Here is a 23527-nt window from a genome sequence, read left to right as displayed (position 1 = left end):
TCTGAGGGGGGCTGATGAGAGCCCGGGAGTGGGAGAAAGAGTGGGTACTCCTTATACTGGGGGGTGGGGTGGCGGCAAACTAGGAACTCGGGCTTGGGGCAGGGGGGGCTTCTGTGAACGGAAGGGATTTGGGGGAGCTGAGGGAGATTCTCACTCGGGAGAGCAAGGGCTGAAGAGGGATTGTCCCCAAACTGATACGGTTTCTACTGGGGTGTTGATGGAGGCTCCTCACTCGAGACGCGAGGCACTGAGAGCGTTCCCCAAATTGGATATGGGGGATATGGGACACTGGGCATGGAGTGAGGGCCGCTGAGGGGGAACCCTAAATTAGGTTCGGAGGAAATTCGCGGCTCAGAGGGCGGCTTCTCGCTGGGACTGGGGGAATGGAGGGATTCTCACCAGCTAGAACCGCGAAGGGATTGGGGGCCACTGGGGCTATCTCCCTCCCGACCCAGGGAGATTGGGGATCTCTTAGATTCTGGATAGCGGGGGCCTGAGAGGAGGACTGGGGGGGTCCCCGATCCGGAACCGAGCTACCTTGAAGGCACCGGGAAGCGCTTCGTCCCGGGAGGGCGTTCCCGCGGCCCGGCCCCCGCGCTGGGGTGGGTGGGGGGTGCGGCCGCGCCCAGGTCCCGGACCGCGTCGGGATTCGGGGTCTCTCTCGCCCTCGGGTACCCGTGAGCCCGGCGGGAGCGGGATCCGGGCGCCGCCGCCTCCGCGGGCGCCCGGACGCGCCGGCAAGCGCGGGGCTTTATGCGCGCGGGGCGGCGGGGGGAGGAGCCGGCAGGTCGGCCCCCGGCGGGCCCTCCCCTCGGCCGTCCCCGCCCGCCCGCCCGAGCGGGGTCGGGGGAGGGGGCAGCATGGCCTGTCCGTCCGGCCCCCTTCGCCGCGCTCCTCATCTGCCCCGCGCCGAGCGCTGCCGCCGCCGCCGCCGCCGCCGCTCCGCTGCCCGCGCCGCCCGCGGCTCCCGATGGAGACTGACGCGCCCCAGCCCGGCCTCGCCTCCCCGGACTCGCCGCACGACCCCTGGTACGGCCCGGCCCAGCCCGGCCCGGCCTGCCCGGCCCGCGCTTGCCCCGGCCCCGCCAACATGGCCGATCCGGGTCGGGCCGGGCCTCCCCGGGGCCCGGGCCCGCGCCCCCTGCGCCCCGCCGCCCGGCGCTCACGCGGGCCCTTTGTGTCTCTCCTCCTCCCGCAGCAAGATGTTCATCGGGGGACTCAGTTGGCAGACTACGCAGGGTGAGCGAGCCCGGGAGCGCCCGCCGGCTCGGCAGGGCACCCCGGACCCTTTGGCGCCCCGGAACCGGACACCCCAGCCGGGCCCTGCGCCCTGCTGACCCCGGGCGCCCCCGCGCTCTCTTTCGCGCCTCGCCCGGGGACCCCGAGAGCGCAGGGCGATCGGGAAGCGCGCACGGCCCAGCGGGTGGAGGGGAGGAGATGAGGGGTTCAGGGGGCACCGGGGGGTGGGCTGGGCCCCCGGGACCCGCCGGCGGCAGCGCCAACTCCGCTCGCACCTGCGGCTCAAACTTTTGTGAGGCGGCTCCCGGAGCGGCGGGAACCCGGCCGGAGCCGTCCCCCCTCCAGCCCAGCTCGGCCCTCGGCTTTCTGGGGCCCCCGTGGGCGCCAGGAGGCTCCTCGGGAGTCGGGTGAGGGCTGGAGGTGGGGGGGCACACTGGAGGACGCTCGGGCTGCTTAGCGCGGGGGCGGCCGGGCCGCGCCGGGGTCACCGGGGGCAAAGGACGGCGGAGAGGGGGAAGGGCGCGGGGCCCGGGCTGGTCCGAAGGCGGGTGTGTGGTTACAGAAGGGCTGCGCGAATACTTCGGCCAGTTCGGGGAGGTGAAGGAGTGTCTGGTGATGCGGGACCCCCTGACCAAGAGATCCAGGTGAGCCCCTCACCCCCTCCTCCTGCTCCCGGCTCGCCCCCCTCCACCGCCACTCACTGCCTTGTAACCATCTGCCTCTCCCTCACTACGGCGCGCAGGGGTTTCGGCTTCGTCACTTTCATGGACCAGGCGGGGGTGGATAAAGTGCTGGCGCAATCGCGGCACGAGCTCGACTCCAAAACAGTGAGTGGCCCTCGGGGCTTCGGGGGTCCTTTGGGAGAGGGAGGCCGCCGGAGGAGAGGGTCAGGACTCTTCCCCAGGGGACAGTTGGATGGGGTCTTTAAGGAAGAGGGGAGTTTTCTGAGTAGAACGGCTGCCAGGCTCTGAAACTTTGTCACTAGAGTTGAGGGGAGAGGGAGGAGAAAAAACCCAGGCCTGCCCTGAGATGCTACATCTCCCAACCCCTCCGGTATTGGCGAGGGAAGAAGCAGCTACCACCCCCTCCTACTAATCTTAAGGCCTCAGAGAGGAGCTTGGGGTGGGGCGAGGTCCCTCCCCTAACCCAAATTGGGTGAGTCAGAGCTGCAGTGACCCACCCCGTGGCTTCTCTGAACTGTAACTAGTATTTGGCTCTGCGACACCCCCACCCCATTCCAAACCAATGGCAAAGCACCATTGAATCCCCCTCCCTCCATTCCTCCCTCTTCAGACTTTTGGTCAATGTGCTCCTTGCTTTGTGTGGAAGACCCCGACCTGCTTTGCCTGTGAAGGGGTTTATGAGAAGGGAGCTACCTTGCCTGAAAACAACCCCTCTGAGGACTAGATCTTAGGTGCTTGTTTGGCATTCAAACTCCTGGAACATTTTGCTGTTGTCCCACCACTCCCCAGTGTCTTGGGCCCTGTAGGGGGCGCGGGCTCAGGCTGGGGCTCAAGGAAAGAGGGAAAAGGAGAAAGTCAGGGGTTATTCTGTGATGGGGGTGACCGGCGATGGGGGTGACCATCTGCCAAGGGCCTGGGACAGTGTGATCTCTCTCCACACTCCCCCACTCTCCTCCAGCCCTGGGCCTCCCTGCTTGGGTCAGTCCCTGGCTCCTGTTTACCTGCAACAATAGCTGGTTGTGCCCAAGAATTTGTTAAATTACCGCCTGTCCCCAGCTCCTGTTATCTCTGCCCAGTGGCTCCCACTCCTGCTCCCAGTAATGAGCAAATGAGGCCAGGCCTCAACTTTGCCGGCTCTGAAAGGATCTTCTTGGCTCAGACTGAGTGACCCAAGCTGGGAATGGAGAGACAGTGGCCTATTGTTTTTTGGTGATTATCTGCCATCAAGCTGCCTGTTCTCCTACCATCCCCTGTCCTCAGAATGCACTGATGGCTTCTGCAGCGCTCAGGAAGCTGAGATTTAAGGGCTGGGGCTGGAGCTGGCGGGGGGAATGGAAGATTGATAAAGGGAAGAGAGGGGAGAAAGGAGGGTGAGATGAGCATCCTTCCGAGCTTGGGGACTCAAGGGCAAGGGCTTTGTGTTTGGCATTCTCTGGCCTGGGAAAGGGAGGGTGGGAAGGAGGTTTATTGTGGGGAGTCTATTTTGGGTTCTTTCACCTTTTATTTATTTGTTGGGTTTTACTTATGTTGCCAACTGTGAGTCAGAGTGGAGGTGGGGTGTGTCAGGGATGGGTGTGTGTGGGTCTGTGGGACCTGGCTTGGGTACCATCTCCTCATCAGTGTCTGTGCAGGGGTACTACCTGAGTTGTGTTTTGGTAGCTGGGGAGGATGCTTTCAGGAGAAACAGAAGGACGAAAATGTCCATAGATGTACAAAATCACATCTTCAGACAAGGAAAATGATCAGCTGTGATTTTCTCTGGGGCCTGCTGGGACTTTGGGAGAGAGAAGACACTGCCCTAGTGTGGATTTTGGAGGTTCCTTCTCTGTGGCCAAATACTACTGGGGGAGCTTATAGGAAGCTGGTCCCTGGTTCATGCCATTCAGGCAGAGAGGAGCCAGAGCCGGTTGAATAGAATGAACGAGGCTGAGTTTTTGAACGGAAGGAACTTTGGGAAAAGATAGATCTTGCCTGGGATTGGCTGGTCAATTTCTGACTGGTGTCCACCCATGTGGGTGGCAAGAAACTCTGGAATGACCGGCCCTCATAGGCCCTGCATTGATCACAGTGTCTCATGGCTTTTGTTACTTCTAAGTACAGGTAGAGTACTCGGGAGTATCCAGGTGCATGTTGCTTTTCCCCTCAGCCAAGGGCAAAGGTGGCCTGCTGGTAATAGCACCTTTGTTTGTGCAATGAAGGGCAGTTCACAAAGGGCCGCTTTCCCCCACATGATCTCGTTTGATTCCCCCCCGCTGCCCCTGGGAAACATGGGTGTGATTGTCCCCACTTTGCAGATGAGGGAACTGAGGTTCAGAGGGACCAGGCGAGGTCCCAAGATCATAGGTTTGGCCGGGGGCCCAGAGTTTCTGAGTCCAAGCCCCATGCCCCTGCATGTCACCAGAGCCTGGGCTCTGCTTCGCCGCAAACCTAGCTGCATTCTCAGGAAGCTGTTTGCACCGTCAAGGAGGGCTGTTAGATGTCGATAATATCGGGAAACAGAACTAAGTCCATTCCTGGTAGTTTCTGCGTTCTTATCTCGAAGCAAAGAGTTTCCATTCGCAAGACTTCAAAAGTCTGGATTGCATGCCTCACCTAGACAGGTTATCTGTGTGAAGCAGGTTAAGCTGGGAAGGCCCTCGATATACCTGGCGCTTAAAGGAATAAGACTTTGCTTACTTTTTTGGGTTCTTGCTGTGAGCTAGACACCATGCCAAGTGCTTTGTAAGCATTATCTCACATAATCTGCAGATGACTCTTTGAGGTGGATGTTACTATTTGCCCATTTTGCAGGTGATCTTGACCCTGCGGCTCAGACAGCTTAAGTTGCCTAAGGTCTCACAGCTGGGAAGCAGTGTAAGTGGGATTCAAATGCAGCAGCCTGGCTCTGGCCTAAACGGTTAACCACTACACTTTCCTGCTAGAGGCTGTGGGGGTTTCCGTCACTTGTATGTCACCTCTGTCTGTGTCCTGGGATGAGAGAGGTCCTCAGGGATGAAGGCTGTGTGGTCACCCATCTGAAGTGTGATAATCAAGGCCCCTTCTACGTCTGCCTTCTCTTTCAGATTGATCCCAAGGTGGCCTTTCCTCGGAGAGCACAGCCTAAGGTAGGTGTGTCTATGTCTGAGAGGACCTCTGTTACTGAGGGCAGTGATATTCCCAGCATTCCTTTCTATGAAAGATGCTTCTGGAACCTCTGTGGACTGGGATGGGAGGAGGGAGAATTCTTGATATCCTCGCTCTGTGGATTGAAGACACCACGCATCATCGTTCCATCTGCTCTGGGATGGACCGGGGAGGGGCTGCATGTGTTGGGAGAAGGGGAACTTCTCAGGGGACCCATTGTCCTATATTTGAAGCCAGTATGATTTGGACCCTGAGTCGAATTCTGATCTCCGAGATCACAGCCTCTGTGCCCAGCGACTTTGGGGGTGAAACCCAGGACAGGCTTACCCCCTGAGGCTGAGCTAGAATCAGGCCAGGGGGCCACCTCTGACCCCAGTCACTCTCCTACCTCTTGGATGTGATGTGTTTGAAGAGGGGAAAGGCACCATGGAATCTGTCACCTGTTGTCTTTCAACTTGGGTGACTGGAGCTGCCCTCCCAAGTGCTCTCTCTCCCTGGGCAGTGGCGAGTTTTTCTGGGTATGCGGAAAATAGGTTTCTGAGCAGTTGAGCTATATAGCACGCAAATCTTTTGGCCCCGGGGAGGGGCCCAGATTCTTCTATTCCAGGCCTCATGGCAAATCGTAATTTTTAAGCAGTCGCATATAGGGGACAGACGGGAAGACTGATTAAAGTACAAGGAGCAGGACTCTTGTGTCTGCTGACTTATCTTGTGTTCTAGGACTAGGTCTCTCTCCAGGAGATCTTAGTTTCCTCTTTGCAAGGGGGTTGGTGGGAACTAGGATGCCTTAGGATTTTGAGCCATGGCGCCCAGCTCCTGCCACAGTGAAGGGAGAAGGGCAACTTTCAGGAGACAGGAAAGGGACATCTCTGGAAGGGTCCAGCAGAGGGCCTGAAAGCAATTATGGAGCAGGTATTCGAAGGAAGCCGCACTAGGGAGCACATGGTCGGAATTGGGTTAATTCCATTAAGCAGTTTGGTGACAGAAGGTGCTTTAGTGTTAGGATGGGGCTGGGAATTGCCTGTGGATTAGCCATGCGCTCCTGGGGTAATTAGGACCATGTGTTCTTCCTAAAACAGGGCTGGGGCCACGGGGCTACCAGTGGTTGAGTTGAGAGGAGGTTGATGAGGAAAATGTCGGTGTGGAGTTCAGGGGCACCCTGTGATGGGCCTTGGCCTCTCTGGGAGGGGGTGGTGGTGGGGTCTCTAAATTAAGCTGTGTGCTTGGGTTACTAGCCCACCCCTTTCTCTGTGTGGGTCTTTAGGGAAGGCATTTTCCCCACACAGACCCCAGGGAGGGAGGCAGGGGAGAGGCACACTCCAGCCAGCCAGGGTTTGGGGTGCACAGCTGCCCATGACAGGAGGCGGGTGTCCAAGAGGGAACTCAGGGGGGGCCTTCTGAGTAGCCCGGGCCACAGAGAGCTTGTCAGCTGGCGCCCTGGCAGGAGGTCCCGAGCCCCTGCTGGTGCCAGTAGGCCACAGGACTCAGATGCCCACTTTCTTATTCCCTCTTCCTAACAGATGGTGACTCGAACGAAGAAGATCTTTGTGGGGGGGCTATCAGTGAACACCACGGTGGAGGACGTGAAGCAATATTTTGAGCAGTTCGGGAAGGTGGGTCAAATCTGGGGGTGCTTGCTGAAGGGATGACAGGTCTGTAGAATTGGTCAGTAGCAAGAGGAGTCCAGGTCATTCCAATTCCTGCAAAAGGTGAAGAAAAGGGGGTTGGGTCCTTCTGTGGGTGAGGCCAGGCCAACCCACCGTTCAGGCTCCTGGGCTATCTATGGGCCTCAGACTCTGGACACATCCCCAGGGACAGAAGCCACACAGTAGCTGTCTCTGTTGTTGCCCTTCCCCTGTGTTTTTCTCTTGCTTATCTTCATTCTCCCGAGGGAGGCAGCTCTCTCGTAGCCAGTTCAATCCAGTCACCCCTTGGCCTCTTGGGAGTTTGCACCTGTCCAGGCCATGGGCCGTTGCACCTTCCCCCACTCCTTCCTGGTGAGGATGATAAGGGGGCAATAAATATGACTCCCAATTGCACTCAGCACCCTGCTTGCACAGGTGGGAGCTTAGGGCAGGAGCTTGGGATTGTGGTGGTGGCCCATGCTGATTCCTAGCTATTTTGGTGGGCTGAAGATCAGACTCAGAGGATTGGCCCTCAGCTCTGAGGTGCATCCAACTTTAATTTTGGGCCTGTTTAATCTACAAAGTAGGAGATATGGTGTCATCAGAAAATAGGATGTCCCCAGAAAGGTGAACAATTTCAACGTCAAGGTCCCAGGGAGAGATGGCAAAGAGAGGACCAAATTTTAATCTGGGGGTGAAATAGGGCTGTTGTGCTTAACGCTGGGGTCCCTGGTCTACTCCTTCATGAAACAGGCTACAGGCTGGATCTCTACTTTCCCATCAAGGCATTTCCAGTTCCCTGTTAGGCAAAGGGCAAAAAAGGTGGCCTGGGAAATAGGATGTGAGCTGGCGACTGGGTGGGTTTCCAGCCCCCCCGTCTAGGGGAGAGGGTGGGAGGTCCCCTAGCTAGCGGCGTTGAGGCCAGAGGCCGAGGCTCAGGCGCCTCCGTGGGGACCCGGGTCCAGGACAGAGGGCAGGTCGGTGGCCTGGGCCCCAGAGGGAAGGGCGCTCCTGGGAAGCAGCAGGCCCCGCTCACTCCGGCGGGGTGTCTTTGTGTCTGAACGCCGAGCATTAGAGCTCGCACTAATCTGATCCAGCAGCTGTGATTGGAGGCCGCCTGCCCCCGGGGCCGGAGTTGCCATGGCAACCGGGCCCCAGGAGAAGCCGTCAGCGGCCGCGTCTTTTGTTCGGGCCTAAATCGGCGTTGGCATGTGAAACCGGCCCGGGGAGGCCAGGGGGAGCCGGAGAATAGGCTGCCAGGGAGCGAGGGGGACAGCCGGGAATGCCAAGGGCCCCGCGGCGGGGGGCCCCCCGCCCGGATCGAGGGGCCGCCGCCGAGGGGGGAACAATGGTCAGCCGCCATGGCTGCCACTCAGGCTTAGCGGCTGCCGAACTTGGCGGCTCCCACTGGTCAGCAGGCCTCGGCCGCCTCCCCTCCCCCCGCCGGAGCCCCCCTGCCCTCGGGTTCCCATGGAGACCAAAGCCTATTAAGGACACCGGGCTGGGAGCCTCCCTCTCCTCAGCTGGCCCCAGGAGGGGACACTGGTGGGGTCTCCTGGACCCCAGGCCACTTTCCTTGCTTCCTGCCCTGGCCTCAGTCCCCCTGCCCCACTAGGGTTCTGTCCAGCCAGGGCCCAGGTTGAAGGGTCTGGGGGGCCAGGGATGGTGGAATTGAAAGGCTGGGTAGAGGAAAGCAGAAGGGCTGTAGATTTGAGCTGAATCAGTTTGTGGGTCAAAGCTGTAGGAGAGGGAGGAGGGTGTGGCTAATTCTTAGTTTGTTCATTCATTCGTTGGTTCAGAAAAATAATTATTGAGCCTAAGTCAGGGTGCTCAGTAGGTTGGTCATGGTCATGGCTGACACAGGCACGGTGTCCTGGTGGATCCTTGAAAGCCAGTGTTGGGCTGCTCTCTCTCCAGCTTTGCCTTTCTCCCCCATGTGACTGTGGGCAAACCCCTCCATAATAAGGTAATAATAATAATAGTCATTATTTATTAAGCACTTACTGTATCCCAGGGACTGTGAGTTAAGAGTATTACGTGCACGATCTCATTTAACTCCTCCCTATAAGACACTCTCACATCCATTTTACAGATGAGGAACCTGAGTCATGGAGACCCAGAGCCACTTGCCCAGGGCTACCCACCAGCAAATGTGGGACCTAGGATTCCAATTCAAAGCCTGCTTTTATCACAACCCTCCTTTCTGGGTATCACTTTTCCATTGGTTAAAGGTGTGGGGAAGATGTGCTGAGCCTAAATGTACCTCTAGTTTGGATTGTCAAGCTGATTTGGGATTGGGACTCAGAATGGGTCCATAAGGATGGGAGGAAGGTGACACTCCCCTGCAGGGCCCTGGGGCAGGAAACTCCTTGGGTGGGAGCTGTCATTCCTTTTCAGATTCTCCAGGGACCCAGCTGCCTCCTGGCTCAGTGGGGTCCTGGTTCTCCCTGGGGGAAGTCAGAGGCCCCAGAGCAGCTTGGCATCTAAGGAGAGCTAGAGGACCACCCTGTTCGGGGTTTGCCCTTTTCTTCAAAGAGGCAGATGATGGACCTGGAAAGAGAGTGAAGGAGAGTAGGGGAGAGGCTGTGTCCCATGGCCTCGGGAAGTTTACCTTCATCCCTTGGGTGTCTGAACTTTTGTGGGAGGGTTGGCATCTGGGGTGCGATGGAGGAGTGTCAGGGGGTATTATTCACTGAGGATGAATCAGACCTTAGCTTAACCCCATGAGATAGCTGACATTGGCTGAAAAATTAAGAGGGCAAAGAGGACTCACCAGATGTAGGCAAAGAGGAGGAGATGGAATTAGGGAGGGAAGCTAAGGCCTTTGGCTGTACATGTATTCATGCAGATGCCTTGAAGGAGTAGCAAGAAGAGAAGTCTGGGGTCCAGGGGAAGGGTGATAATGTAGACCCTCATCCTTCCTCAGCTGCTGTCCCCTCCCCCAGTCAGTGGGAGGCAAGCAGTTCAGGCACTGAACGCTACTTGCTTTAATTACAGCCTCTAGCAAAAGGAAACTTCAATTAGAGGAAAAGATCTGTACCAGCAGAGGGAGTCAAGACTGGCTGGGGTGGCTGCTGTCCTCCTGGCCTTTTGCAAAAAGGGAAGAGCCTTTTGTTTTTCCATCTCATATCTTGCTCCTGTATTTCCTCCTCTAGTGCCTACTCAGTGCCTCCTCCTCCCAGACTTGGTCTAGGATTTGCTGTGTGACCCTGGGCAGGTGACTTCACCTCTCTGAGCCCATTTCTTTTTCTACAAAATGAGGATTTTACTATGCAGGGAATGTGGAGAGGATGATGGGGCAAAGTGCCAACACATATTTGGCACTTAATATTTGCAGGCTGGTCCACTGAGAATCTGGTGGTTGAATGGGGGGGGTACTGTGGCATCTAGTTGGGGTTGCAGATGAAAAGTTGTCCCCAGCATGGGGAACAGGTTTAAGATAAAGCCTGGACTGGGCAATAGGGGAGTGGGTGTGGGGGCCCCTGCTCCTGGGTTGTGATGGGTCCCCTGGTATCTGGTGGGTCCTCCAACAACAAAATGGCTCTGTTTTATTTCAGGTGGACGATGCCATGCTGATGTTTGACAAAACCACCAACAGGCACCGAGGTGGGTGTGGCCTCCTCCCCCTTTTCAGGCTGGGCTGGGGGCCTGTGGTCAGCCAGGGGGCTGCAGGTCACAGCTGCCCTTTCATCTCTCCCCCTGACATCCTACCCCTGAGGATCTGCAGCCTCTCCAGGGCCTGGCCTTACAGAAGGCTTTTGTCCCGCCGCGTTTCCTGTGCTAGAAACTTGCAGAATTGCAGACACCCGAGAGGAGCAGAGGAGCGGACTCACCCCCGCCCCCCCAACTGAGCCCTCCACCCCTACCCAGCCCCCACCGCCCCACCATGTCTGCCCAGCCAGTGTCTCTGCAGGGGCTTACCTTGTCCCTGGTAACCAGAGCTCAGGCCACGCTGCCCCAAGGTCACGCTGACTTGCAGCCCCAGGCAGTCTGCTCCTACCACTGCCCTTCACCCCCACCCTTGGGCTGAGCACTGAGCCCAGCCCCCTTGCCCCTGAACCTGTGAGCATGTGGGCCACAGTGTTCACACTCACTGCCTGGTTGTTTTTCTCCCAAGGGCCTAGCCTTCTGAGAATCCCATTCCAGTCCCTGGGGCACACCCGGGAAGAGGCGGGGTTTTTATCTAGTTGCTTCAGGCCTCTGGGCCTTTCAGCCTGTTCTGGGATTGGAGTATGTGCTGTTGTGTGTGTGGTATGTGTGTGTGTGTATCTGCATGTGAGGGTGTCAGTATCTGAATATTTGTGTATGTCTGGTGTGTCAGGGTGATTGTACATGTATGCAGGGCTCTTTCTGTTTTTGTGAGCACCAGTGAATGTCTGTGTGATATGTAGGTACGTGTGTGTCTACTGATATGTGTATAAATGTGTGTGTACAAACATGTTTGGGTGTATACAACTCTGTGTAAGTTCAAATAAGTGTTTGTGTGTGTTCTTTCTTCCCTCTTTGAAAAGCATCTGAGGAAGAGAAAGGGCATGTTGAGTGTAATTTCCTCACAGCTCTGCCACTTTCTAAGTTGCTGTGTGATCTTGACCAAGTCGCTTCACTTCTCTGAGCCTTGATTTTCACATCTGTAATTTGGAGCTAGAAACCCTGTCTCAGAGAATAGTTGAGAGGTGTCTTGGCTGTGGGCAGAGCCTTCCATTAATTCTCAGACACTAGCCTGTGAGAGAGGAGTGGTGGTTGGTATGACTCGGCGCTGGGTTTTGACCATGAGCCCCGTTTTGACCCTGCCTTTGCCCACTAGGGTTCGGTTTTGTCACGTTTGAGAGCGAAGACATCGTGGAGAAAGTGTGTGAAATCCATTTCCATGAAATCAACAACAAAATGGTGAGCTGGGGTTGGATGGGGTGGAGGTACACAGGGAGACGGCGGTTCCAGGTTGAGCCAGCCAGGCACATGCTTGGGTGTTCTACAGGCAGGCAGCGGGGCCTCACAGTTAGTGGGACAGAGCCAGTTTTCCTACCCCCTGAAAATCTGGACAGGAAGGCTTTTTAACCCATGGTGGTTAAAGGCACAGGTTGAAACCTCACTCCGCCACTTGCTAGTGTAGTCATTGGGCAGATGACTTCCCCTCTCTGAGCCTCAGTTTCCTCATCTGTAAAACGTGATTAGCCCTATGTAGTACCTCCCTCATAGGAGTGGTGTCAGCATTCATGAACTATTGCACGCAGAGCAATAGTTTGCACTCACCCAGTGCCTAGCACATAGTGAGGGCTCCATAAATGGTAACTATGAAATTAAAACTAAAATGGCCTGCCAGGAAACAGGAGGGTCCGTGGGGGTGACAAACAGGAGGGATTGTAGGAGGGACTGACCGCCAGGTCTCATTGCAGGTGGAATGTAAGAAAGCTCAGCCAAAAGAGGTGATGTCGCCAACGGGTTCGGCCCGGGGGAGGTCTCGAGTCATGCCCTACGGAATGGACGCTTTCATGCTGGGCATCGGCATGCTGGGTATGTGCCAGGCCTGCACCTGTGGCTTCTTCCTGCCTGGAACTGCTCCAGAGGCTGCCAGGGGCTGCGTGGGTGTTGCGTCTCTTCTGTGGTCTGCCCTCCTGTCTGAGTCATTGGGTGGGAGTGCAGACCAAGGATCTCAGGTCTGGCAGGCCTACCAAAGGTGGGGCAGTTTTGTTGTGGGATACTGCCCTCTGGCGGTGGCCAGAAGAATGGTCCAGCTGCTCCTTATTAATTGGTCCTTCTGTTCATCCCTTTATTTGTTTGTCCATTCATCCATTCAGTAAATAGTTATTGAGCAACTCTGATGCCAGGCACTATCCTGGGAAGTACAGCAGTGACTTTCCTTGGACCTTTGTAGCCTGGCAGTGGAAACTAATAAGTAAGAACATAGATACATAGGTTTGGGATGGAAAAGTGTACCAAGGGAGCATGGATCACAGGGAATTTGACCAAGACTTAGAGAAGCCAGAAAAGAAGTTATATTTAAGCTGAGTCTGCGGGTTGAGTAGCAGCTCGATGGGAAGGCAGGGGAGAAGGGAACGGCAAAGTGTTCTAGGCAGAGGGAACAGCATTTACAAAGACCCAAGATGTTTGGGAAGGCAAAAAAGAAGGCTGCTGCTTCTTATTCATTCAACTAACATTGATTGAGCAGCTTCTGAGAGGCACCACCTGCCCTCGTGGAGTTCCCCATCAAGTGGGAAACGGGAACAAACGGTCAATGTCACCACGGAGTGATTGGAGGCTCGAATCACCACAGAGTGGAGTCAAGGAGGCACCTGACCCATCGGGGTGTCAGGGAGGCCCCCTGGACAAGATGAAGGTTGCCATGAGCCTTGGAACTTGAGGAGGGGTCATCAACACTTGGGGCCCACGACTGGATGGAAACTCTGAGCTGGGTCCACAGGAAGTTTATCCCTGGACAGACAAGATGTATGAACACAGAAAGAGAACATACGACGGGGGTCCTTATCGGAAGGGATGGGGGAGCGTGCTTTGGGAATTCAGAGGAAGGGGCATGGTGTGAGGATTTGGGATCACAGATAGGATGAGTGAGGACGGCACCCTCTAAATGGAGCACAGTTTTCTCTTGAAGTTTTTTTATTTTTTTTATTTGGAAGTAATTTCAAACTTTCAGAAGGGTGAAAAAATAAAGTAGCACAAACAACATTCATATCCCCTTTACCAGATTCATCTATTGTTAACATTATACCCCATTTGCTTTAGCATGTTCTCTCTCTCTCTGTATATATGTTTGCATGCGTGTGTGTGTATACATATGTACATGTGAACACACACACTAGTGATTTTTCCCTGAATTATTTGAGGGTAAATTATATGCATTATGGCCCTTTACCCTTAAATGCTTCATTGTATATTTCCTAAAATTGGAGATATTTTTTCGTGAAACCACATAATGATCAACTTTATACACTTATATTGATAAACTATTTTAATCTAATCTATTTTCTGATTTATCAGTTGACCCACTAATATTCTTTATAGCATATTTTTGCCCCGCGGAACAAAATCTAGGCTAGAATCAGGTCTTGCATTTAGTTGTCCTGTCTCTTTAGCCTCCTTTGATCTGGAACATTGAGAAAGTTTTCTTTTCAAGATGATTCATTTTTCACCCCATTTAAAGAGTAAAAAAAGGGGAGGGAGGGAGGGAGGGAGGGAGGGAGGGAGGTTTCCTAACAAACAGTTAGAATGGTGGTTAAGAGACTTGGAGCCAGTCAGATCTGAATTTGAACCCCATTTACAACATTATTACTCACTATATGAGTTTTCTTTCATAGCTGCAAATGTTTACTAGGTGCATACTAAGTAGCAGGTACCATGCTGGTGCTAGAGATGCAGAAATAAAAGATGGGGAAAACAGAAAATCAACACTAACAGAAATCCTGAAATAAATTCAGATAATCATCATCAGGGCTATGAAAGGGAAAAACCACAGCGATACAATAAATATTGTAACTAATAAGAGGAAAGACTTTTGTGGGGTGATTTCTTTGAGGAGGACATTTGAGCTGAGACTTGCACAATGAAAAGGACCCGGTCATGTGAAAACCTGGGGAGGCGAGTGTTCCAGGCAGAGGGAACAACGTATGCAAAGGCCCTGAGGTCGGACAGAGCTTGGTGAGTTTAGGAAACGGCAGGGAAGTCATTGTGGCTGGAGCAGAGTGACCAGGGGCAGAGTGTAGATGAGGTTGGGACAGAGGCAGGAACCAGAGCACAACCCTTGGTAAGGGTTTGGATTATTCTCAGCCAGTAAGTGTTACCTCTCTGAGCTTCAGTTTCCTTATCTCTATAATGGGGCTCCGAATAGTAACTATTGCTTAGGGTTCTCGTGAGGTTTAAGGAGAAAATAAACTGCGCGGTGCACTTAGCACAGGGCTTGGCATGAGGAACGCATTTGGTACATGTAACTGACTGTTACTTGTGATACAAGCTGGGGAGAGAAATGAGTGGCTCAGAGCCCTCCCCACTGATCAGGGTCCATGCTGTAGGTGAGGAATCTGACACTAGCCTTCTTGCCCCATCAGGTTACCCCGGTTTCCAAGCCACGACCTACGCCAGCCGGAGTTACACAGGCCTCGCCCCTGGCTACACCTACCAGTTCCCCGGTAAGTCTTGCTCAGTGTCTCTGCTGCCAGCATGTCCCCCGTTCCTGGGCAGTCTGACTCCTCAGGGCGGTGTCTGGGGGGTGCATGGCTGGGGGGAGTCTGCCTGCTGGAGGCTTGGAAGGAAGGGCATGACTGAGGAAGGAGTGCCTCTCCCCACCCATCCCCTCCTCACCCTTTTCCTAGAAGCTGGGGATGGGGGCTCCAGCATGGCCCTGCATGGCACCGTTCTCTCCCAGGCCCAGACCAATCCCTGCCTGCCTCCTGTCTTTCTCTCCTCCCCACCCCACTCTAGAGTTGCCACTTCCACCAAAGAGGGCACCAGGCTTGTGGTGGGGCAGTGGGGAGCTCCCCAAGGGCCAGCATTGGTTGTGTCTTTATGGACAGATGGACAACGACCACTAGCTACGCTGAGCCTTTCAAGGCTCACAAGATCCTGAATGGTGAAAAACAATGTAAAAGCATGATGGTCACCACCCTCATTTGTAATTCAAAATAAAAATAACATTAGGCCTTCAAATAAGTGGCAGGAAGCCCAACAAAGTTTTGAACTCTCCCATGATGACTATTCAATGTTGTTTTCTTTGAGATATTTGAGATATCAAATATCAAATTTTTGCAAGGCTTTTTTTTCTTTTTGGGTCTTATTTGGTAGAGGATCCCTAGACACTCGCGTCCTTTGCCTCTGGGGCTGCACACCGCTTGGGATCCTGTGTACACATTACGTCGTCTAATCCTGACGACAATCTCATGAGGGAGGCCTGATGATCCCCATTGCATAGGTGAGGAAACAGGCTCCGAGAGGAGGAGTGAGTTGCCGAGAGGACCCAACTAGGAAATGCTGGAACCGGGAACCAAACCTGAGGCTGACCTGCTGTGTTAGGGTCATCACTTTTCAGCAATGTTACCTCCCTAGCTTTTTCCCCCTCCCCCACTCCCACCAAAATAGGAGAAGAGGAGAATTCTGAGGAATGTTTTGGTGCAATCTCAAGCCTTTTAAGAAACATTGGGAACGGTAGCTGCAGCATTGCCCTGTGCCCAGGGTATAGGTGGCAACTCTGCCTACTCTTTTCCTGTCTGTCTGTCTCTCCTCTCTGTGTCTGTGTCTCCTCCCCTACCCTTGCCTGCTGGGGACTATGCTCTCCCCATTCCCAGCTCTTAGGTCCTGTGCATGGCCTGTCCCCCCACCCAGTGTCCCTGTGGGTGCATTTGTCCTCTCTGGGCCATGCCCGAGGGCCTCCCTGCATCTTCCTAAGCTGTTTTACGTTTCATTTTAGAATTCCGTGTAGAGCGGACCCCTCTCCCGAGCGCCCCAGTCCTCCCCGAGCTTACAGGTCAGTCGCTCGGATTTCGTATACCTCACAGGCCACATGGGGAGAAAGAGAAGGACTCAGGGACCTTCCCCGGGGAAAGCTAGTGGGACCCTTTTCTCCTGCCCATCAGACCTCCTGCTGTGATGATACAGCAATCCACCCGGGCACTGGCCAGTCTGTGTAGCTGCATGGCCCTTAAGTGTGGGACGTAGGGCCAAGCCCAGCAGCTGGAGGCAAAGTCACTCGTTCATCCATCTGGCAGATATTTATATCGTGCCTCCTATGTGCCAGGTGCCATATAGGCTCTGGGACCCAGCAGTGAAGAAGCCAGGGAGTCAAACTCAGAACAGAATGGGCCAGGTGAGGACTTCGGCAAATTGGAGTGGGCATGCCTGCAATCCCTGCCAGCCGACCCTTGCTGGGAGGAGATACAGATCCAGTATGTTAAGATCTCGTTTTCCAAGAGAAGCCAGAAACCTGGCTTTTGCTTTCAAATGAATTTTTCAACTATTTTCAAAAGTTGGCAACAAATTCAAAATTTTTAAACTACCACGAGCCAAGTGAGACCGATATGAGGGACAAATCCAGCCCTCTGGCTGCCCATTTGGGAATTCTAGGCAAGTGGTATGAAGGTGCTTAGCCATTGGAGTCATTTCTCCAACTGGAGCTTTCACTTGGGCCAATCAATGCAGCTATGGAGCTGGGGGCAAGGCCAAGTCCAAGGGGAGGGGAAGGACATGCTCAGATGAGGTGGGCTACAAGGGGTTTCTGTGTTCAACCTGCTTCTCCCCTACCCCACCCCCAGACTCCCCCCCAACCTGGCCGTGTGTGGAGGACGTGAGCATGGATGCTGCTTTAGATGAGACCTTCCTTCCAAGGGTGCTCAGGAGTCCCCCAAAGTGGGGAAGAGGGAAGAGAAACATGGGGTGAAGAGAGGGGAGGGAGTAGAGAGTCCTGAAGATGAGGGTGATAGAGACTCTTTCGTGAGCGGGGTGGGGGTTTGACCAGCAATGGGGGAGACAGATGGAGGGCCTTTTCTACTCATTGAAGAACTCGGTGTTGAGGACCTACTGTGTGAGACACTCTGCTAGGCCCTGGGAGACAAGACAGAGCCAGGGCCTGCTGTCACAGAACTTGCAGTCTAGTGAGGGAAACAAATACTTACACAAATGAGGAACGCTTTACAGTTGTGATAAGCATCTACTCGGGTTGGCCTTGCTGATTTTCCTTTGTGGAAATGCCTAAATGGACCAAAAAACAGACCTCAGAGCCCATCCCCCACCCTCAAAGAACTAAGGGAAGAAGTATCCCCTCTGCAGGTCTAGGGTCTGAACTTTTCTCTTGCCTTTAGGAGATGTGGGTGTCTCCTTCATGCATTCAATAGATATTTATAATGCCAGATACTATTCCAGGCAGTGGGGATACATCAGTGAATGAGACAGACAAGGTCTCTGCCCTCCTGGAGCTGGTAATCTCGTGGAGGGAGATAGCAATAGACAAGTAAACAAACAAGTAAATAAGATACTTTCAGAAGGTGAGAAATTCCACAAGGAAAATAAAACAGAGATGAGGTGAGGCATTAGGGTTATGGGCAGGGGACTGCCTTAGTGAGGGTGGTCAGGGAGGGCTTCTCAGAGGAGGTGACATCTGAATGAGGAGGAGCCAACTGTGTGAAGCTCTTAGGCAAGGTTCCTCTAATGTGCGGGAACTACACTGTCTTAAACTTGAATCACCAGGCCAGTCAATGGCCATGCCAAGGATTTTCAGGGGCATTTTTCTGGAGTCCCTAGCCCCAGGTCTAGTTCCAGTTCCAGTTCAGGGTCAGGGTGACCAATCAGCCCCAGGAGGGCATCTTAGGATGAGAGACTGGTGTTCCCCAGGGCAAATGCCAACTCTGTAGACCATGGCTTTAGGTGGGATTGTAGTCTCTTGGGCTGTAGTGGTAGAGCTAAGCATTATTTATTTTTTAAGTGTGTTTTCCCAGGACCCATCAGCTCCGAGTCAAGTAGTTGTTTCAATCTAGTTGTGGAAGGCAACTCACAGTGGCTCCTGGAGATCAAACTGGCAACCTATGTCGTTAATAGCACCGCGCTCTAACCAACTGAGCCAACGGCCACCCCCCCCCTCCAACCAGTTATTTAAGCAGAGGTCCCTTCTGCTCCTTCAGCTGACATTCATTAAACACCTGCTGTGTAGAAGGCAGGCAGGGTGCTAGGTGCTGTGAAGGGAGGGTGAAGGTAGACAGCAAACAAGGAAATAGCAAGACCCCTGTGTCTGAAGAGGGGATCAGAGAAAAGGGGCTGAGGGATTTGGGGGTGGAGGTGGTCATTTCTGGCTGGTTGGTGGTTAGGGGGGCCCTGAGGCATGCACATGATTTATTAAGGACATGCTCTCAGGAGAAGGGGAGCGAGGGAAGCAGGCCAGGCAGCAGAAGGAGCAAAGCAGAAGTGTGGCCGCCCCCAGAATCTGCCTTCCGCCGGTCGGCACAGGGAGCTCTGTGGCTTGAACTGTACCTGAGTCAGTTACACCTGAGGGAGTGGACCTGGCTTTTTGGACCCCACATCAGTCACTGGCTCCAGCTGACAGGGGTTTGGAAGAGGGACATAACCTCCCCAGTACCTCTGGGCTAGGTGACCCCTTTTGGGCCAAGGGCATTCCCTGGAGAAGGGACAGCTGTGGGCAACACTCAGAACAGCTCAGGGTGAGATGCCCTGCCCCCACCCTCGATGATTTTTGGGTTGTCTGTGCTGCTTGAGTCCAGGGGTGAAGGATGGGAAGCCATCCTCTCCCACCTGTCTCCACCCTTTCTGCGGGGCAGAGCACAGAGGGACCTCTTTCTGATTTGACCCTGGGCTGCACTGTTTCCTCTGTGGTGGGGTAAGGCTGCAGAGGCTCTACCCAGAGGGGGCCTCCTTCATCTACCTCTGTCTCCTCACCCACCACACTGAAGTGTCCATACCTTTCCTTTCAGCCATTCCTCTCACCGCTTATGGACCAATGGCAGCAGCAGCAGCGGCAGCAGCTGTGGTTCGAGGGACAGGTGAGGCCTTTTGGAGTTCAGGAAGCAAGGAAAGGAGTATAGGAGGTCAGAGAAGTCTAGGGGGAGGGAAGGTAGCCACTGCCACCCCTTCTCAGAGGGACTTACCTACTCATTCACTGGACAAATGTTAACTGAGTACCTAGTAAGCCAGCCAGGAATGAGACTGACACGGTCTCTTGCTCTCCAGAGATTACAGGCTGGTGGGGGCATCAGGTATTAAAAAGGCAATATTTCTGAAGGATGGTACTCTCCTTTGGGAAAGTAGGGAGTTCACAGGCCTCTCTGGAAGTCATCCAGGAGGAAGGGCCTCTTCACTTCTGATTTGAAGGCAAAGAGGAGGAAAAGAGTTCTTGGCAGAGGGAATAGTAGGTGCAAAGACTTGGGAGCCAGGGAGCATGGGTGGAGGGCAGAAATGGGAGTAGGGAAGAGGAGGAACCGGGTCCTGGGGAGAAGCTGAACATTTTAAGCAGTGGAGTGATGTGAATTTTAGAAAATGCACACAGCTGCAGCATAGGGAATGGTTTGAAGGGGTTCAAGAAGGGAGCCTTGGAGATCAGTGAGGGAGGGGACTGCTGAGTGGTCAGACAAGAGATGATGGGGGCCTGGGCTAGGGCTGGTGGGGATGGATAGATGTGGAGGGATCTCCAGGAGGTGGACCCACAGGCCCTGCTGGGATGTGGGGCTGAGGCAGAGGGAAGGGGTCAAGGTCAGGGTGGGTAGGACAGGTTTGAAGGCACAGGGGCTATCACCATCTTCTTTCTGGGTTGCCAGGCTCTCACCCCTGGACGATGGCTCCCCCTCCAGGTTCGACTCCCAGCCGCACAGGGGGCTTCCTGGGGACCACCAGCCCCGGCCCCATGGCTGAGCTCTATGGAGCTGCCAACCAGGACTCGGGGGTCAGCAGTTACATCAGCGCTGCCAGCCCCGCCCCCAGCACCGGCTTCGGCCACAGTCTTGGGGTGAGTGGGACGGTCCTGGAAGACCCTGAAGTTAGAGGAGGGAAAGGCCTTATCCATCTGCTGGGCAGAAGGGAGGCGAGGGATGATGGATGGAGAAAGTGTTGTTGCCCAGGGGGAACACAGGAGTCCTCATTCATTCAGTGGGCATGTCAGGATTGCTCTCGGTGTACCAGGCATTGATTGGGTGGGCTCTGGGGATAGCATGCGGATGAGACTCACCATCTCTGCCTGCATGGAGGCTAGATTCCAGCTCAGGGGGCCCAAATTTAACCAGGGTACTGGTGATATGCAAATCCCCAGGTGCTGCTTCGAAGAATCTTTTAGTGGGTCTGCAGTGGGAGCAGCCTGGGCAGGTCAGAGTATGGCCTGAGCCTCACCTCGGGTCTTCTGTGGGAGAAAAGGAGCCCCTGGGCTTTTCTGCTTTCCTCAGGAATCTAGGAGTCTAATTCTTCTCTTTCCAGGGCCCTTTGATTGCCACAGCTTTCACCAATGGGTACCACTGAAGCGAGAGACAGGTGGCAGGAGGTGAGGTGGGCAGGGACCTTGGGGTGGGGGACACATTGGGGAGGCTGGAACTGAGTATCCTAGTCTGGGACACTGACTGTGTCCCTGCCTACATGGAAACCACAGTCCAGTGGGGGGACAGACCTTTATACCAGCAATGGTCAATGAACATGAAAAGCTGCTCAACCTGCTACATAAAAAATGTGAATGAAAATAACAAGGCAGCATGTTCCACCTATCAGGCAAAGATTTTTTTTTAAAGGTTCCTAATGCCCAGCATTGATGAGGGTGTAGGGGAAACTGTGCAAATAGGCTCAGGGTTTCTAAAGGGCAGTCTGGCAGTGTTTGTCCAGATTTTAAACATTCATCCCCTTGACCCAATGATTTCACTTTTAGGCATTTATTTTAAGAAGTGCAAATAACTGAATCACCCACCAAAAGGAAAGTAGTTAAATAAATGAGAGTACAAGTATATGCATACAATGGAATATTTTACAACTATTAAAACAATACTGTTGACATGTAAACATATACAGAGAGAGAGAGAAAGAGAGAGAGAGAAACCTGTACACACAGTCAGCATTCAGTGTGTAGCAAGATGGTGGGATACCATGTGAATCAGTGACCTTTCATTTTTTTTATTCATTCATTCAAACTATTTGTTGACCACTATTCCAGGAAAGAGGATGTATAAGACAGACAAGGTTTCTCTCTTGTTCTACAGATAAAAATCAAGTGTACAAGCGGGATAATTCCAAATTGTGTGTGAGGGGGCTATTTTAGGGGTTCAGAGAAGGCATCTCTGAAAAGGGGACATTTGAATAACTCCAGCCATCTAAATCTAGGGTAAGAGCTTTTCAAACTGGGAACCAAAAGCGCAAAGTGTATGAACAAAGATCATCCAGGAGAGGGTATCAGGGAAAGAGGTCTATGCACAGGGATACGTTCTGGGGCCCCCAAAGAATGGGGGGGCAGAGGGTTATAGGGGCAGGACGCCTCCTTGCCCCAATAACCTCCGGCTGTGTTGCAGCGCCCCAGCCTGCAGCTGAGGACCACGAGTGAGCCAGCAAGGGGGCAGGGACACCTCAGCCGCAGCCGCCCCCTCCCCCGCAGCGACTCGGACCGCTACTGCCTGCCCCCTACTCATGGGCCCACAGCCCGGGCCCCTGCCCTGCTGCCCCTAGACGTTGTCTGGCTCCCCTACTAACCTCCCCATCTTCTGCCCTTGTGCCCTTTGCCCCTCTCCTACCCTCTTTTATTTATTTTGGATTAGCCGGTTGCCCACCCACCACCCCCTGGTTTTTCCGTCTCGGGTCTGTGCCCCTCCCTCTCTGCCGTGCCCCCATAGGACCCCCCCCAAGAAGGCTTTTGTATTTGTGCATAGCTAGAGTGAGGGTGGAGGGGGCCTGCTACAGGCCACAGCTCCAACCCGGGGTTTTTTATTCTGATTTTCCCTCCTTTCTCTTTACTTTTTTTTTTTTTTTAAAGAAACCATTTTTTAAACTATTTCTAGGTTTGTGAATGTGAAGCCCCAGGCCGCAGGGGGCAAGGGGCCAGGTGCCCCCCACCAGCTGAGAACAAAATGTTTATGTGGGTGTGGGCCCCTGGCCACCTCCCTCCAGCCCTGGAGTGGAGGACAGGGCTGTGTAGGCCAGGCCGAGCCCCTGGAACCATCCCGTCCTGTATTATATGTAAATACTGTGAGGTGAAGCCCCTACCCTCTCTAAGACCCCTTGGGGGTGAGGGCATCGCCTGGCCCCACCCTGCACAGGTCTCTTCCCTCCTGTGTTTCTGTCTCCTCCTCAGACACCGTTACTGTAAGCTTGCAGGCCTCAACTGTGGCCGAGGCAGGCCCGCTCTCTCAGGCCCTAGGGCTCAAGGCCTTGGGCCTGCTCACCCTGAAAACCCAGTGTGGAGGAAAGGGTGAGGAAGGAGAAGCTCTTGCCCGGAGCCACTGCTGGAAAGGAATTAACTCTCCAAAGGTCTCCCCTGCCCCTACCTAGGTCAGGCCTTCGTGGTTTCTGCTCTGAGCCCCCCATGAGTGGGCATCAGGGGGGACTTTGGGAAGGGGCGGACCCTAGGGGAAAGCAAAGGGCTTCTCAGGGAACCCCCACATTCTCTCACTGAAGTTTCCCACCAGGACGGTCCCATGGCCAGAGCCTCTTGGCAGCCCCTTACTCCTGAGTCCCCTTCAAAGGAAAAAGAGGCTCAGGGTCTGACTTCATGAACAGTGAGTGACCTGGCTGGCGTGGCAGGGCCGAGGCCCACCCGTCATCGTCCCCCCTCTCTCGATCTCCCTTTCCCCCCAGGTCTGAGGCTGGGGACCTAAGCTCCCTTCTACATCACAGTCCCTACCCTGAAAACCCCCTTTGGAGAGTTAATTGTCTGTGTGAGGTGCTTAACCTATTCGCCCTGAGAACACAAAGCAATAATCTTTGTTACTGAGATGTGCGGCTGTTCGTGGTTTTTTTTTTTTTTTTAATGTTTCCTAATAAAAGAGAAGCTGCATTTTATTGGTTTTTATTTTTAATTTTCTACACGTTTGAGCTGAGTCATGAAAGACTTAGCTTCCCTCTCCTCCCCTTCCTGTGACACCCTTACCCCCACCCCACTGGGCCCACCCATGGGATCAGGGCTCTGGAATTCCGTTTTCTGATTTGTTTGGGGAATTTTTAAAAAGATGTTACATGGTGTTTCGAAGCCAGCAAGTTACCACCCTCCGGTGTCTCTTCTCTCCACATCTGTAACTTCTTTTTCCAGGTTTTATTTTCAGTTTGAAATTCCTAATAAATTATTTGAAAACGGTGGTGAGCTTGTGAGTATGTCTTGTTTCTGTGTGCGTTCAGGTCTAGGGACCCTATTTTCTATTTTCCTCCTGGAACAATATTTGATTCTCACTGAGGTAT

At 54.0% G+C, this 23527-nt stretch overlaps 1 protein-coding gene across 4 annotated transcripts; it reads left to right on the top strand.

Annotated features, from left to right (window-relative positions):
• Positions 1-553: 553 nt before the first annotated feature.
• Positions 554-23429, top strand: MSI1 (musashi RNA binding protein 1). Of its 4 annotated transcripts, none has more exons than XM_081037664.1 (15): positions 554-1029; positions 1199-1239; positions 1802-1883; positions 1982-2066; positions 4985-5026; positions 6566-6658; positions 10228-10276; positions 11475-11557; positions 12064-12181; positions 14728-14808; positions 16083-16139; positions 19090-19158; positions 19930-20117; positions 20579-20642; positions 21652-23429. In XM_081037664.1, the coding sequence occupies exons 1-14, from the start codon at positions 971-973 to the stop codon at positions 20618-20620; spliced, it is 1089 nt and encodes a 362-aa protein (XP_080893790.1). In that variant the 5' UTR covers positions 554-970; the 3' UTR covers positions 20621-20642; positions 21652-23429. The 4 variants fall into 4 exon arrangements, with proteins under 4 accessions (XP_080893790.1, XP_080893787.1, XP_080893789.1 ...); XM_081037661.1 differs by having other exon boundaries at positions 832-1029; positions 19963-20117; positions 21652-23428; XM_081037663.1 differs by lacking the exon at positions 16083-16139 and having other exon boundaries at positions 832-1029; positions 19963-20117; positions 21652-23428.
• The last annotated feature ends 98 nt before the right edge of the window (positions 23430-23527 follow it).

The sequence above is a fragment of the Rhinolophus hipposideros genome (assembly GCF_964194185.1).
Source record: "Rhinolophus hipposideros genome assembly, chromosome: 24".
Taxonomy (NCBI): domain Eukaryota; kingdom Metazoa; phylum Chordata; class Mammalia; order Chiroptera; family Rhinolophidae; genus Rhinolophus; species Rhinolophus hipposideros.
This window is presented reverse-complemented; position numbering and strand designations above follow the sequence as displayed.

What these genes read in the sequence shown, in the direction of transcription:
- MSI1 (XM_081037664.1), top strand. Translation starts at nt 971, where the DNA reads ATGGAGACTGACGCGCCCCAGCCCGGCCTCGCCTCCCCGGACTCGCCG. An exon ending in GACTCGCCGCACGACCCCTG is followed by an intron (nt 1,030 to 1,198) that starts GTACGGCCCGGC and finishes CTCCTCCCGCAG; the next exon opens with CAAGATGTTCATCGGGGGAC. An exon ending in CTACACCTACCAGTTCCCCG is followed by an intron (nt 14,809 to 16,082) that starts GTAAGTCTTGCT and finishes GTTTCATTTTAG; the next exon opens with AATTCCGTGTAGAGCGGACC.